The sequence below is a fragment of the Phoxinus phoxinus genome, assembly GCF_949152265.1.
Source record: "Phoxinus phoxinus genome assembly, chromosome: 14".
Classification (NCBI taxonomy): domain Eukaryota; kingdom Metazoa; phylum Chordata; class Actinopteri; order Cypriniformes; family Leuciscidae; genus Phoxinus; species Phoxinus phoxinus.
The window spans coordinates 34,418,473-34,435,800 of NC_136889.1; the positions used below are offsets into that span (position 1 = coordinate 34,418,473).

Sequence of the window (17,328 nt, forward strand, 5' to 3'; positions counted from 1 at the left end):
AGAAATAATATATAATACACCAAACTCTGTGTCAGTATACAGTATGGCTTGCGATCTCTCAAGTGTCGTATTGGAGGCGATCGAAGCTTCGCTGCAGCTCTAATTATTTAATTCATATATTTCTGCTTCGAATATCAGCGAGTGGTGCTTCGTGTGCTTTAAAAGCTTATTAAAGTGGGATTTGTCAGTGGATTTGTACAGGATCTTATTCTGCCTGCCAGATTAAAGACATTTTTTTTGCCTGTTTAAACAGGACAACAAATGTTTAGTGCTTGCATATGCCAGGGAATGTTATAAGAAACATGTTATAAGAAGTGCTACTGGTGTTTGGTTTGGAAAGTAAATGTGTACGTGACTTTTCTGATGATGGAGAAACGTTAATGAGCGACTGCAGCTTACGACAGAGGTTAAGGAAACCACAGAAGAAGAAGTTAATTTCACAGCTACACTTGTTTTACCAACGGTGTAAAAACAGCTTCAGAGACTGACCGTGAAGAAGACCTGATAGCCGAACTGCTGGTTTGTCTCCGTGTTTAAACAGATCTTGTGTGCTGTGATCTGTGAAGCCAAAACCAAACAGAAAGAAAATGAGTGACCGAGGTATGTACATTTACAAGTACAGTACTGAATAAAACCTAGATATAATCAGACACACAAATAATTGTTTAAAATATCAATGAAAAAAATCTATCTTCTATCTATCTTCACAGTGCCTCTAATTTTAAAAGAAGATGGTAATGATTCATCAGGTAAGATTCAGTCGTTTCACTTAAATTCTTCACATCACACATTTTCAGATAATTTCATTGAATCACATATTATGTTTTATATAAATGAGGCAGTTTTTTTAGTTATAGATACTTTTTGTTAGTTTGTAGTATGGCTAACTGAAGTTTTATAAGGCTTGGTTGATGCTTAACTACTTTTAATTATGAGTAGGCTAGCTTGGAAAAGCAATTTCAAAGTATTTTTTTTCAACACTGCATATATGTGTGCAAGTGCAATGAGACTTATACTGACATTTATTTCTGAAAGTGCTAAGCATTAGACATTTACTATTTGATCAAATGTAGCTTGCATCTGTCACAACTGATATGCAATGTCATTTTAGGAAGAAAATCCTCTGCTGTGAGACGGAGGCCACTGCATCATGGGAGGATACAGCAATGGTCAGAAGACAGAACTACAGGTATATATTTCACATTTATTGATGTAGCAGAGACTTATCCAAAGGACCTTACAAATGAGGAACATCATGTCATAAGAGGCATCCATATTCACAGTACACAATGCAAAGTTGAAAGTATAAGTTCATAAGTTAGATTAGAAGTGAAATGCTTAAAAGATTAAAATTATATATTTTTAACAAAGTGAAAATAAGTGACTTTGTTTATGGTTATGTTATAGTTTAAATGCATTATAAAGGGACATTTAGATGGACATTTTAAAACACGTAAGGTGAAAAGCACTTCTGTAAAAAAAAAAAATTAATCGGTAAAAGTCTGGCAGCAGTTTCCAGACGGATTCCGGTAAATTACAGCAAATAACCATTTCACAAAATTACATGCAAAAACTAGCCTGGCTAACGCCAGACCCAATTTTCGTTGAGACTTGGGTCTGGGAACCACATGTGCATTTTCTCGTATTTGAGGCGCGGTTTACGAATGCCCGGCGCCGTTTATTGGGTGCTAAGAATGTCTATCAAATGCGCCTGTACGCTCATAACCAATCGTTTCCATTACACCAGATGACGTATGTAGAGCGACAGAAATTAGACAAGGAAGAAGACGATGGGTAAGATATTTTTGTGTAAACAATGACGTTCAGCGACTATTGCCATTTGTGCAAGATAAACATGAGGGTCGAAGGTATATATGGATATAAACAAACTGCTTAGTTGTGTCACATAGATGTTGTCATCGTCTTGCTGCTCCCTCCCCGTTCTGTGATTGGTTCCCTAGATGAGGCGAAAATCTGGTCCATGGTATCCAGACTGCCTTTCAGCGTGAATAAAATCGCGCTGTGCAAAGGCAGTATGGGGAAACCCAGGCTATGCAAAAACAGTAAAAATACAGAATTTACTTTACAGTCAAAATTGATTAAATTACAGTATATTACTGTTGATAATGGCTCATTAAACTATGCCAAATTACATTAAACAAACATTTACCTTTCAGGTTAAACTGTAAATGTTGGGTTTTATAAAGTAAATATAAACTTACTTTTATACAGTAAGTTTCTTTTAATATATAGTTTTTCTGTGTAAAATAACAATGAAATTCTGTATAAAAATACAATAAGTACATCAATTAAAATACAAATTTTTTATATTTACGATCCAATTTCTCAACTTTGACCAATCTTTAATTAAGTAGCTCATTTACAGTCAATTTCTGTTAAATTAACTAAATGTTTAAGTACAGAATACCTGCACATTTACAGTATTATTAATTGAACAAACACTCAACATCAAGATATGTGAATGATAGGAAATAGAAGCTTAGTTTATAATTTAGAACATGTAAAAATATCCACATTAAATGGCAATTGCTGTATACCTGTCACGGAGCGCTCTGCGTCGCCTCCTCCTGGTCTCTCCAGATCACTTTCCCCCGAGTATTAAGGACTGCACTTCCCATCACTCCCTTCACCATCTCATCACACTCATCACCATCCTTCCCTGCCTGGTCATCATCATCACTGTCCTCTCTGTCACCTGTGCACACTCAGCTCCCTTTTATCTGGACCCTTCTCCCCTTTGTTCTCTGCAAAGTCTTGTTTTGCCCATGCATACATTTCTCAGCGTTTGTTCCCTGGTTCCTCTATCCCTGCCTGTTTCCTCGCACTCTGTTCAAGAACGTTTGCTGCCTGCCTCGTCCAATGCCTGTTTCTGACCACGAGTTCTGGATCACTGCTGTGTTTCATTGCCTGCCTGAGTTTAATCTTCTGTGTGTTTGTGTTCATCTAATAAAGTACTGCAAATGGATTCGAATGCCTCTCACTCCACGTTACAATACCTTTATACTCTGATATAACTTATTATTTTAAACATTTACAATTACATTTTATCCAAAGTGACTTACCAATTAAGATAACAATAGAAGCAACAAGTGCAGTGACAAGTCCCAGTTAGTCAAGCACTTTTTTTTTTTTTTTTAACAAAGATTTAGTATTATTGGGTCAAGTGTTTAAGGGACCGTTCGGTATTTATGGAATGGGCCACCGGAGGAAAATAGGGGAGGGTCATGCCTTTTTATTCTTTGTTGAGGGGAGGGTCATCCAACTTTTTTTAGTCTAGGGGGAGGGTCACCCAACTTTTGTATTCATGAAAACAACAAACTTTCAAAGTGGCTTGTTTTGTGCATATTTTTCCATGTAGCTCTCTCAGTCTCGGTCCCCCCATAGCTAGCAGATGGGTCTGACCCAACAAAAATCAGACGCGAAAGATCAAGTCCAGTTTGGCGCTGTTTGACAGTGCGCGCGCGCTCAGAAAAAGTGCATCATGTCAGAACAGAACGCCAATGAAATGTTTACCACGAGCAAATAATAAACTTTTGTGATTGCGAATCACAAGCAGTGTCCTGTGAGTGTGTCCTACGTCGAGTTTGGGACTGAGGCGCCAGAACTGCAGCTGATAGATGTGCGCTGTAGCACGATAGGCTACCATATTTCTTCAAAAGCAGATCGTGATATTACATCATCCACGTTCAAAAATTGTGATATCGCATAAGCACAAGTATAAAACGACTGTTAGGCTATCATGTCTGAAAACAAACACAAATGACGCGTGCTACATTGGGGCTGTTTACACCTGGCCACTTCATGCGTTTTCTCAGATCGGATAGCTATCTGATTTATCAAAACGATTCCATTTACACCTGGTGTGGTCGCATAAATGCGTTTTTGCAAAACGGATTTTAAATACTAGGCTATCTTCAATTCTTCAAATAGTTTGCACGTTGGCTCATCTGCAGTGATGCGTGTTGCAGTAGCGTCGTCATGTCTGGCTATAGAGCTGGTAAGTCCCGCCCCCTCCGCTAACCCCGCTGGACCTCAAAGTTGAAAAACCGTCAATGCAAGTGAATGGGAGAAAATAATTATTTTCTGGTCCCGTTTGAATTGTGCCATGAATTTGAACATATGTTGACTGTGAATTTTTTATATAATCTTTCGTGTGAAAAATGCTACAATTTAGCGGGTAGAAGTTTGATACGGGTAGACTTTGTGTGAGAGCACTTTGTGGACTACAACTCTTCGCTGCTTTCGGCGCGTTTGAAACGTCAACACCACTAGCTCACGGCTCTAGCTCACGGATCCCGCTAGACATGGCTGTGTCTTTGGTGCACTTCACCGCCTTCTTTCAGGGAGAGGACGAAATCGTTGAGGTTGGCGAAAACCACGGGTAAGTCAACTTTATGGGGTGACGTCACATAGGCGACATGTAGTCTTTCTCGTTATGTCTTTTCCACAACTGCTAGCCGACGAATCATACCATATACTGTCAAACTTGTAACATGAAAGATTATATAAAAAATTCACAGACAACATATGTTCACATTCATGGCACAATTCAAACGGGACCAGAAAATAATTATTTTCTCCCATTCACTTGCATTGACGGTTTTTCAACTTTGAGGTCCAGCGGGCTTTTACGGAGGGGGCGGGACTTACCAGCTCTATAACATGACATATAGTCTATAACACGCTCTCAGGTTTATTTTTTATTTTATTGCATTTTTTGGGAGGAGTACAATTTACATATGTGGTTTCCACAACCAGATGCATTTACACTTGTTCAGTTTTGTCGGGAATGAGGCCCAGACCTCCTGAAGTGGTTTGAGCGATCGGATTCAAATCCGCCTCGAATGTGTTTCGGAGGGCATTTATACCTGGCCTTTTCACGATCGGATAGCTATCCCATCACAGAACACGCATGAAGTGGCCAGGTGTAAACAGCCCCATTCATCGCAAGACAGAGGCGAACCAACACTGAGTGGGGGCCCCAGGCAAAATTAACCAATGAGGACCTTTTTTTATTTTATATAGCCTAGGCTATGTTTTATATATAATATATAAGATTTTTTTGTTAATATATCTTCATTAGATATATTATTATACACAATTCAAAAAGTAGTAAACACAGAACATCTAACAGAACATTTTAACAACCTTATGTGCTTATTTTTTTTATTTTTTTAAAATTAATTTTTAAGTCAATCTTTATAACAGAAGATACAACACAATACAACAATCTTCAAGATACAGTAAATCTTCAAATGTGAAGATGTGAAAACAGATTGTCACCTTAAAAACAGTCATTTGCGTGGTGGAACAAGTCATGCTAAAATGAATTATAGTTAGCATCTTAACTTGTTCTATATTTTATTAGTTCATTAACTAGCCTAATTGTTAACTCAAAAAATGTAATGTAAAGAGCTGGATACTTACTAATTAAATAATGTCAAATATAGTAAATGTATTGTTGCCATATACTAAATATTTGACTAGTCGCACGTTAATTTCTGCTTAAATACTGCATAGGATATAGCCCATTCTGCGCTCAAGTGCATGTATAATCTTGACGCAAAAGCAGGCTAATGATAATAAATATGTATTTAAAAATAACGATGCATTTTAATTGTTTATTAATAAACTCTTTTTTTCTAAATCAGTGTCCGCTGCAAACATGTCTCCATACATCTCTGCTGTAAAGTGCGCCTTTAAGAGAAATGCATCTTATAGCTACGGATTACATAATCAAATGATATTTGCTTTCGATTTGATTTTTTTAGTTTAAAAGTGGACATATCAAGCTTTATATAGATATTTTTTTCATATATTTGAGGCTAGTATGCTATATAGCTACGATATGTTTCTGCTTTTTTTTTTTTTTTTTTTGACGCGCTACAGTTCACGGAGACCATAAGCGCGCCCTGGTTGTTTTATTTTATTTTACGAAAGCAAAACGTTTTTTTGTTATTGTGAGTTTACACAAATACAAGTATTGCGACTGATGCATTATTCTTTTCTGTATGGCCAGAAATAGAGTATTTTAAGTTGTTTCCACTGTTGATAGGAAAATGCAAATCGCATCGGCGCCTACATATCATGCAGTGCGCGCTACACACTCCGCACACACACTTGGTTATGCGCCTAAGAACAGCGAACAATTATCAAGGTTAATGTTAGAGTGAGCGGCGATGCCAGTCTGATAATCCTCATGTTTAACAAATCAAATCATGCAGTTTCTACCGCGAGTCAGCGCTGCACCAGTTTGAAAAAGGCGGGTGTGCAGGAGTCTTTTAATGAACGTTTGGTGTAGGTCTAGGCATAGAGATATCTGAACATCTTTGCCAAGCGCAAACCAGTACAGAAGTAATCAATAAATGATCGGGGAGGGTCATGCCTTTTTTTACAATCATTTTGGAGGGTCATAGAAAAATGTATTGCTGGCGAAGGGAGGGTCAAGTCTTTTTTGACTATAGATCTCAAAACTCCTCCGGTGGCTCCATAAATAAATAACGAACAGTCCCTAAGTGTTAAAAGATGGATCTTTAGCAGTTTCTTGAAAATGTGTTGAGTTGTGCCGGTCATTCCATCTGCAGGAAACAGTCCAGGTAAAGGTCAGTCAAAGTGATTGTGTGTCTCTTTGGAATGAAGGCGCCGTTCACTTGCAGAACACAGGCTTCTGGAGGACACATAGATCTAAAGTAGTGAGTTTAGGTATAGGGCTACCTTTAAAGACCACTCTTGCTGCAGCATCTGGATCAGATGCAGAGGTTTGACTGATGCTGGAAGAGCTGCCAAGAGAGCATTACAATAGTCCAGTCTGGATAGAACAAGCACTTGGACCAGGAGTTGTGCAGCTCCGATAGGAAGGGCCTGATGCTCCTAATGATGTATAAACCAAATCAGCAAATCAACAGCAAGTATGTTTGGCTGAAACCATAAGCAGTTCTGTCTTGGCAAGGTTGAGTTGAAGGTCATTCATCCAGCAAGAATTTCCATCAGGTAGGCTGAGATGCGAGCAGCAACCGTCAGATCATCTGGCTGGAACGAAAGGTAGAGATGTGTGTCATTAAGATAGTGATAGGAAAAGCCATGTTTCTAAATGACAGTGCCTACAAAAATAAATAAAAAATAATAATAGATGGGTGGAATCTAACACAATCATGGTCTTACTGTAAAACCAAACCTTGTGCACACTTTTAGTGCAATCAATCAGAAGACTCGGCCATTTCGATTTTTTCTATTTCTTCCCATACCTTGTTTGCCATGATCATCTGCTTTCCACATTACCTGAAATCACACACAAAAAGTTATTTTAAAACTATGTTCATATGTTAGAATATGTTCCACTGAGACAATGCAAAACCTCAACTGACTATGATCTGGAAGCTGAGCAGGAAAGGCTAACAGTAATGTTTTGAGCTGCCATGTGATTTTAGCTACATTTATAGAAAGTAAATTAATATGATTTACTGTGACCTAGCTGCATCAGCTACACCTAGGGGTGTAAGTCCGTTCAATTTTCATAACCAATGATAAAGTATCCTATGAAAAAGGCTGCCTATGATGACCCCTAGGCCATCCACAATGTAGATAAGTTCATTTCTTCATCAGAACTCAAACATTCTATCAATTTTTATTTTATAAGCCTAACATATGCACCAATATGCATTCTAAAGCTACGTGTTGGCAAGCAGATGTGGCCAGAATATGCAATTCATCATGTTGTATTCATATTCTAGTTTTCATGTTCTAGGCTTTCCTGTATCATTATCAACAAGTACAGTAGTTTAATGAATTTGATTTCTTAACGGTCTTGATAGAGTTAGCCACGTTAACCATTACGAAAATAAGCCATGGTTTAACTACAAAAAAACTACAAAAAAACAAAAAAAAAAACATGGTAGGCCTATTTTTAGTAAAACTGTGGTTATTACAATGGTAATAAATCCGCCAAAACCGTGGTTACTACAATTTTACTATAATAAAACCAAGGATGTTTTTTTAAGAGAAGAGTTTTCAGCTTCCAGACAGTGTTTCAAAATGTCCCGCCGTTTAAGAGATTGATTTACTGACTATCATAACGAACATTTTATACACAATTGGATGGACTTTGATATGAATAAAAAGTCTACTAAAGCTTGTTTTAGGTCTTTAGAGATGTGCGTTCAACTGATCTTTCTTAAAACAGATGGAAAATTAAAAGACGCATTCTGCATTTTCCCTGGTGTTTTGCCCTCCAGTTCTCGACGCCAGTTATGTCTGAACACAAGTTGTGAACTTAGCACAAATGTAATATAAAATATCGTTCACATATAGTATGAGACTCTTACCTCAGCCGGTGATTGGTTGGCATGATGTCCGTTGTGAAGAGCCAGGCTCACTGAAAAAGAGTGCGTTATTTCCAAACGGACTGACTGACAACCGGACTATAACTTATGTGTTCAGCGCTCCTGCTCACGGCTGCTCCTGGCGAATACGATAGCTTTGAACCATTGTGATCACAATCCACTTCACGAGCGTAGACTGAATTCAAATCTCCTTGCCCTGGCCTTGACACAGATCCAAATTTAAAGACAAACACCCTCGGCCCGAACATGGCGGAGCGTCTGGCACCAGGCCTTTATCCGCTGAATCCTTGAGAGCCGGGTCTAGGCTGGGTCCCATATGTGTATATTTTCTCCACGGCTCCTCCTAACGGAAGCCCGCATCTTTCCCTTGGGCTGTCACCCAATATTTCATATGTAGTACAACCTTCGGTCTAGTCCATATGTACTCCCCACATAACTCCTTGAAGAATGTGGCTTCTGCAGCGTTCTCCTTCCTAACAGAAAGGGCACGCTTCCCAGTGTTATACAATAATATCACTGTATGGGTTATCACGGAACAACAGTGACAGGTTCACTCTGTGTAAGCCTCCTCCTATCGTCCTCCCAGGCAAGAAGGTGTAGAGGTTTACACAGGGCGCTGGATGGGGTGCTGCAGCTGTGGCGCTTTGGTAGGGATTCCTATTCGTCGGTCACGACAGCTGATGCAAATGATTGCACGCCAATGTGCTTTGGCTTGTTTTAGGCCTCATCCACACTACTGCGTTTTAGTTTAGAAATGGAGAATTAAAACGAATACGATCTCCGTCCACACCAGCGGTTTAGCTGTGTATTAGAATTGATCTCCGTCCACATTAAAACGACTAAAAACGTGGATCACGTGACCATTCACCAACACTGGGCGTGTGCGTGCCGGTGTACACAGGAGCATGTAGGCAGTTATAAGATTGTAAAATGCAGAATTTACTTGCACAACAGCTGCTAGCAAACACATCAACGTCAGTAACGCTTGTAATTCGTTATCCATGTTGCAGTCGCTAGCGTTACGTAGTCCAGGCTGTTTTTGTGTGTTTTCTTCCCGGGGACGGGTCATGTGATGGGTGTCTGACGAATCAGGGAAGGATACGCCATGACTGATGACACCCAATCATAGAGCCGAGCGTCTGCGTCATCGTTTCTAAAGTCCTCCGCTGTGACCGTCTTCACTAAAACGCCCTCCGGAGATTCAAAACGCGAAACGGGGTCGGCAGCGTTTCTAAACTTCTCCGTTTTAGGTCTTCGTTTTTGCCGTTGTAGTCTGGACGGGAGGTGCAAACGTAGCAAAAGGTCTCCGTTTCTAAACGAAAACGCAGTAGTGTGGATGGGGCCTTAGTTTCACTCGAAGTAGATTGGCTCTCTAGCGAGAATCCTTTTCGGCAGTCCCTCCTTCAGGGAACGAGGGTTACCATATGTAACCGAGACTTTCCTGCTCTACTACGCCCAGCTTTTTATTTAAAACTTCAGATCTCAGTTTTAATTGATATTTGTAATTATTTTGAAATGCTATGTTTAACCCCAAATATTATAATCTGATTCACAGGATCAGCTTCATCTGAACTCAGGATTGTTCTTCTGGGTAAAACTGGTTCAGGAAAGAGTGCGACAGGAAACACCATCTTAGGTCGAGAGGGTTTTAAGGAGGATGCTTCACCAGTGTCAGTTACTAACACATGTGAGAGAGCAGAAGTACCGATTTATGAGAGGACCATCTCAGTCATCGACACTCCAGGACAGTTTGATACGACAATGAGAGAGGAGAAACTGAAGGAGGAAATAGTGAAGTGTGTCTACATGTCTGCTCCTGGTCCTCATGTGTTTCTGCTGGTCATCAGACTGGGTGTGAAATTTACAGAAGAGGAGAAAAACACTGTCGAATGGATCCAGAAGAACTTTGGAGAAGAAGCTGCACATTACACCATCATTCTGTTTACTCACGCTGATGCACTATACGGGAAACCATTAGATGAGTACATCAGAGAAAGTGATGACGTCCAGGCTCTTGTTGATAAATGTGGAGGCAGATTTCACTCATTCAACAATAAGAACATGGAGAACCGCTCTCAGGTCACTGAACTGCTGGAGAAGATTGAGAAGATGGTGGAAGCGAACGGAGGAGAGCACTATACTAACGAGATGTACCAGGAAGCTCAGAGCAAGATACTGAACAGAGCACACTTCTGTAAGTGTCTTTGACTTTCTGTGTTTTTGAGACATAACTCTTATGAAAATATTTTCCCATATATTTATGATCAGTATATATATATATATATTGAATGGTTTGAATATAGTCCTATCTTTTTTATTTCATACTCTATTGATTCCGTAAAATTTAGTCTACGTGTGAATTAAAGTCCATATTTGTTTTTGTTTTTGTGATTGTTATGTAGCCAGTCCACAAGATTTGACGCATATCTTCTGATCTTGTATTCAAGACTAGCAGTTCATAGTTTCCTTTGTCATGATTTATTTTCCAAGTCAACAAAGAATCGCATTTTGTTCAGTCTTCTTTTATGATAATCCTCTTGTGCAACAAAATCTTCTCTTGAAAAGTTTTTTGTTGAGTACTTAATTATTACCACTCTTCTCGGGCTGAAGCAGCATCTCTTTAGATTGGCTTTTGACACCTGATGGACAACTGATTAGCATAATGATTTTATAGATGTGTTGTATTTAATTTTATTGTATTGTTTTGTATTTCACTCATTTATTTTTTTGCCTGTACTTTTGTCTCTGTCCAGCGCTTTGATCAACTTTGGTTGTTGTAAAGCGCTTTATAAATAAAAATTGATTGATTGATTGATTCTGCTATCTTACAAAACTATACGGTCAAAACAAGCTTTTTGTTCTCCTGTGCATCTAAACTTATATGCGTCTATATATAAATGCCACACAAGGATACACTTTTATGATGGACAGATGTACTTTTATGATGGATAGATGATGGACAGATGCATTTTTATGATGGACAGATGTACTTTTATGATGGACAGATGCACTTATATGATGGATAGATGATGGACAGATGCATTTTTATGATGGACAGATGTACTTTTATGATGGACAGATGCACTTTTATGATGGACAGATGCCCTTTTATGATGGATAGATGCACTTTTATGATGGACAGATGCACTTTTATGATGGATAGATGCACTTTTATGATGGATAGATGCACTTTTATGATGGATAGATGCACTTTTATGATGGATAGATGCACTTTTATGATGGACAGATGCACTTTTATGATGGACAGATGCATTTTTATGATGGACTGATGCACTTTTATGATGGACAGATGCACTTTTATGATGGACTGATGCACTTTTATGATGGACAGATGCATTTTTATGATGGACTGATGCACTTTTATGATGGACAGATGCACTTTTATGATGGATAGATGCACTTTTATGATGGATAGATGCACTTTTATGATGGATAGATGCACTTTTATGATGGACAGATGCACTTTTATGATGGACAGATGCATTTTTATGATGGACTGATGCACTTTTATGATGGACAGATGCATTTTTATGATGGACTGATGCACTTTTATGATGGACTGATGCACTTTTATGATGGACTGATGCACTTTTATGATGGACAGATGTACTTTTATGATGGACTGATGCACTTTTATGATGGACAGATGCACTTTTATGATGATAGATGCACTTTTATGATGGACAGATGCACTTTTATGATGGACAGATGCACTTTTATGATGGATAGATGCACTTTTATGATGGACAGATGCACTTTTATGGTGGACAGATGGACAGATGCATTTTTATGATGGACAGATGCACTTTTATGATGGACAGATGTACTTTTATGATGGATAGATGCACTTTTATGATGGATAGATGCACTTTTATGATGGACAGATGCACTTTTATGATGGACAGATGCACTTTTATGATGGATAGATGCACTTTTATGATGGACAGATGCACTTTTATGATGGTCAGATGCACTTTTATGATGGATAGATGCACTTTTATGATGGACAGATGCACTTTTATGATGGATAGATGCACTTTTATGATGGATAGAAGCACTTTTATGATGGATAGATGCACTTTTATGATGGACAGATGCACTTTTATGATGGACAGATGCACTTTTATGATGGATAGATGCACTTCTATGATGGATAGATGCACTTTTATGATGGACAGATGTACTTTTATGATGGACAGATGCACTTTTATGATGGACAGATGTACTTTTATGAACAGATGTACTTTTATGATGGACAGATGCACTTTTATGGTGGACAGATGCACTTTTATGATGGACAGACGCACTTTTATGATGGATAGATGCACTTTTATGATGGACAGATGCACTTTTATGATGGATAGATGTACTTTTATGATGGACAGATGCATTTTTATGATGGACAGATGCACTTTTATGATGGACAGATGCACTTTTATGATGGATAGATGCACTTTTATGATGGACAGATGCACTTTTATGATGGATAGATGCACTTTTATGATGGACAGATGCACTTTTATGATGGACAGATGCACTTTTATGATGGATTGGTGGACAGATGATGGACAGATGCATTTTTATGATGGACAGATGCACTTTTATGATGGATATATGCACTTTTATGATGGACAGATGCACTTTTATGATGGATAGATGAACTTTTATGATGGACAGATGCACTTTTATGATGGACAGATGCACTTTTATGATGGACAGATGCACTTTTATGATGGACAGATGCACTTTTATGATGGACATATGCACTTATGATGGATAGATGCACTTTTATGATGGACAGATGCACTTTTATGATGGACAGATGCACTTTTATGATGGACAGATGCACTTTTATGATGGATAGATGCACTTTTATGATGGACAGATGCACTTTTATGATGGACATATGCACTTATGATGGATAGATGCACTTTTATGATGGACAGATGCACTTTTATGATGGATAGATGCACTTTTATGATGGACAGATACACTTTTATGATGGATAGATGCACTTTTATGATGGATAGATGCACTTTTATGATGGACAGATGTACTTTTATGATGGATAGATGCACTTTTATGATGGACAGATGCACTTATATGATGGACAGATGTACTTTTATGATGAACAGATGTACTTTTATGATGGATAGATGCACTTTTATGATGGACAGATGTACTTTTATGATGGACAGATGTACTTTTATGATGGATAGATGCACTTTTATGATGGACAGATGTAATTTTATGATGGATAGATGCACTTTTATGATGGACAGATGTACTTTTATGGTGGACAGATGATGGACAGATGCATTTTTATGATGGACAGATGCACTTTTATGATGGACAGATGCATTTTTATGATGGATAGATGCACTTTTATGATGGATAGATGCACTTTTATGATGGATAGATGCACTTTTATGATGGACAGATGCACTTTTATGATGGATAGATGCACTTTTATGATGGACAGATGCACTTTTATGATGGACAGATGTACTTTTATGATGAACAGATGCACTTTTATGATGGATAGATGCACTTTTATGATGGACAGATGCACTTTTATGATGGACAGATGGACTTTTATGATGGACAGATGCACTTTTATGATATTGAAAAAAAAGTGAATGAAATGAAATTGGCTCTTACAATCAATATCTGGATTGTAATTTTTCTTTAAATTTTTGATTGGCAGGGTCTGGGAAACCTCGGATTGTGCTGCTGGGTAAAGCCGGATCAGGAAAGAGCAGTACAAGAAAAATCATTGAGGGTCGAGAGAGTTCAGAGTGGAGAAGTTCACCATATTCTGCGACTGAAACCTGTGAGCTACACGAAGCACATGTGGGCGGGAAGAGCATGAGAATAATCGACACTCCAGGACTGATTGATGCGTCCGAAGAGAAGATGAAGGATACAAGAAAGAAGTTTGTCATCATGTGTGATCCTGGTCCTCATGTGTTTCTGCTGGTGATCAAACTGGATACGAGATTCACAGATGAAGAGAAAAACACAAAGAAATGGATTCAGAAGAACATTGGAGAAGATGCTTTACGTCACACCATCATTCTGTTCACTGACACTGATCATCTGAAGGATAAATCAATAGATCAGTATATCGACGAGAGAGGGTTCCTACGGTCACTGGTCGACAGCTGCGGTGGCAGATTCATCTCATCCAGCAACCAGGAGAAGCAGGTCACTGAACTGCTGGAGAAGATGGAGAACATGGCAGAGGGAAATGGATGGAGGTACTACACAAATGAAATGTTTCAAGAAATTATAAAAAAAGCGATAGTGTATGAAAAAATTAAAGCAGTGGTAGTTGACATTGCAGCAAAAGCTGGAACAGGAGCAGGAGCAGGAGTCATGATTGCAGGAGGCGTCGTGCTGGGAGTAACAGAGATGGTCTTCCTTCCAGCACTACTGATTGCAGGAGGAGGTGTAGCGTTAGCTTCTGCTGTCGTAGCTTGGAAGCTACTTAAGAAACATGATTAATGCACTTCTGTAAGCTATACTGTTGTGATTCTCAATGATTGTGCATTAATCTATTGCACATAAGAGGAGTATTAGATCAGCATTTGTACAGTTTCATTAATGCAGTGTTCCTCATTTCCACCTAAGAACGGCTGTCTCGTGTATGTCATCCTTCTCAGCCTTCTTTCTTTCAGTTCAATTACAGACAAGTACAATATAAAAAGTATTGCAGTTCAGAGTATGTAAAAACATAAAACAACAACTAAAATATAAAACGAACATATATGTCAAAAAAGTAAAAAAAATACTGGGATAAAAAGTGCTAATGTTATAGAGCAGTTTTTTGAAAAGCTTTAAAATTGTTATTGTTTTTATAAGCTTTTAGTTTTGTGATCTCATGTTTAAAAGGGTTTCAAAATTATATTGTGAGATCAATATTATATAAGGTAATATATGAGGGTTTCTTCTGAGTTATTTTTGTCTTATGAATATAAAATTTTGCCAAAAATAATTAAAAGATTAATAATGTATTTTTCCCCCCAGAAAAATATGGGTTTTGTAAACATAGAATAATGTCATGAGTTTCTAAATTAAGAGTTTAATTATTTTGTCATGTCTAATTTTAAAGTCAGTCCAAAAATAAATAGAAAAGAGCCATTAAAAAAATTTATGTTAAATATATTCAAATGACGTGTCACAAAAAGTACATTTATCACAAACAGTATGAATATATCTGGCTGCATTTACATGATAACAGCTATGAATAATTTTGTAATTTATTTATTTCACTTTATTAGAAATAACATATTTACGGTATATGGTATTGTCCAAATACTGTGCCAAGATATACGAAGAGGTTTAGGCCATTTTGATTTACATGGAGGATTGGATCTGACAGTAAAATAATTTCTTATAAAATTCTTATTAAACGTTTTGCAAAAACTGCTGCCATTATTTAATAATCCTTATTTAATAATGGGATCGGTCGCCAATTTTTTTATAATAGTTTCTTTTGTCTTAGTGATGTCGGTAAGGATGTTGATGGCCTCCTCATATAACAGCAATATCTATAAACCTTTATAAAATTCTGATGCAAGGCCATCATTTCCAGGGGATTTGTTGTTGTTTTTTTGTGATTTTATACATCAACTCAATTGCATTTAGAGGAAGGTTTTTAGGAACATTCAAAATTACTTTCCAAAGATAGCATTTTTTAATTTCTAATTGCTTTAAAAAGAATTGCATTATCTTGATCTTCTCCTTATGAATATATATCTGTAATGTCATTAAAACACCATCCATATCACTTGCTAATTTAGTTAGTCTTTTTCTGTTTTCTTTCTTTGAATCACTGAATGAATGAATCACTCACTGCTCTTGACTGAATAACTTCAGTAGCTTTAATAAGGACAGCCTATATTCATATACAGTCAAGCAGTGTTCTGTTTTACATCTTATTGTTCAATTTCTGTGTTATTTCTTACTTGAATGCTACTGTTAAATAGCATATACTTCACCTGAAAAACTTAAAGCACTCATGAAGTATGTTTTCAATGTCAGTTTTTCAAATGATTCCTTGTAAACCTAATATTCTGTATTTTTGTGTTTTTTTTTAACAAATTACTTGCATTTTAATTAAATACATTTCTTCTCACACCCGTATTTTGTATTTTATTTTTAAAACATTTGATGAGCAAGTGTAACAAAATACTTTTTGATGTATTTGTGGCCATGTCTGCTTACATCATGCCTTCATCATCATCATCATCTTCTTCTTCTTAATCTTCATCATCATCATCATCTTCCTCTTCATCATCTTCCTCATCATCTTCTTCCGCTCTTGAGTCTATTGCAGCCCATAGAAGCGTATAGTACAAAGTTGTGAAATTTGGCACACAGATAGAGGACAGTGAACATTAATCACGGCAATTTTGGAGTCTCTAACAACTCAATCGCTCTAGCGCCACCAGCTGTCCAAATTTGCACTCACGTTTATGCTAATAACTCTCAAACTGTGAGGTCTAGCGAAATTCTAACAAAATATTTTTCCTCTGATTCCCTCCATTCGATTTCCCCTTCCAACATGAAAATGTTTCCGCCATTTTAAATTTTCCAAAACAAACCCTACTTTTTTAAACTCGTATTAGACAGTTCATCCGATCTTCACAGAATCATCTCAGATCTTCTTCTGACCATGCAGGCAAAAAATTTTTCAAGTACACACATAACTACAAATACACAATTTTAGACACACAAAGACAATATACTTCGACAAAGTTCAACTCCATGATATTCTATGAGCGTAATCCACCCTTTTTAATTATATTTAAGAACCATATTACTATAGAAACCCGCCGTTCAAAATGGCGTGCGGGCGGCAATTTGAACCACACGTCACATCTGGTCTCGGGGTGAGCTCCTCGACCAGCGACCAAAGCGCACTCACTGCCCTACACAGCAC

At 37.6% G+C, this 17,328-nt stretch overlaps 1 protein-coding gene across 1 annotated transcript; it reads left to right on the forward strand.

Moving 5' to 3' along the window:
• The first annotated feature begins 418 nt into the window (after positions 1–418).
• LOC307010668 (GTPase IMAP family member 8-like) lies at positions 419–16,664 on the forward strand. The gene is made up of 5 exons (XM_079635552.1): positions 419–600; positions 711–749; positions 1,112–1,189; positions 9,916–10,554; positions 14,089–16,664. The coding sequence occupies exons 1-5, from the start codon at positions 588–590 to the stop codon at positions 14,886–14,888; spliced, it is 1,569 nt and encodes a 522-aa protein (XP_079491678.1). The 5' UTR covers positions 419–587; the 3' UTR covers positions 14,889–16,664.
• The last annotated feature ends 664 nt before the right edge of the window (positions 16,665–17,328 follow it).

Coding starts and splice junctions, on each gene's coding strand:
- LOC307010668 (XM_079635552.1), top strand. Junction 750..1,111: donor AGATGGTAATGATTCATCAG/GTAAGATTCAGT, acceptor ATGTCATTTTAG/GAAGAAAATCCTCTGCTGTG. Junction 1,190..9,915: donor GTCAGAAGACAGAACTACAG/GTATATATTTCA, acceptor TCTGATTCACAG/GATCAGCTTCATCTGAACTC.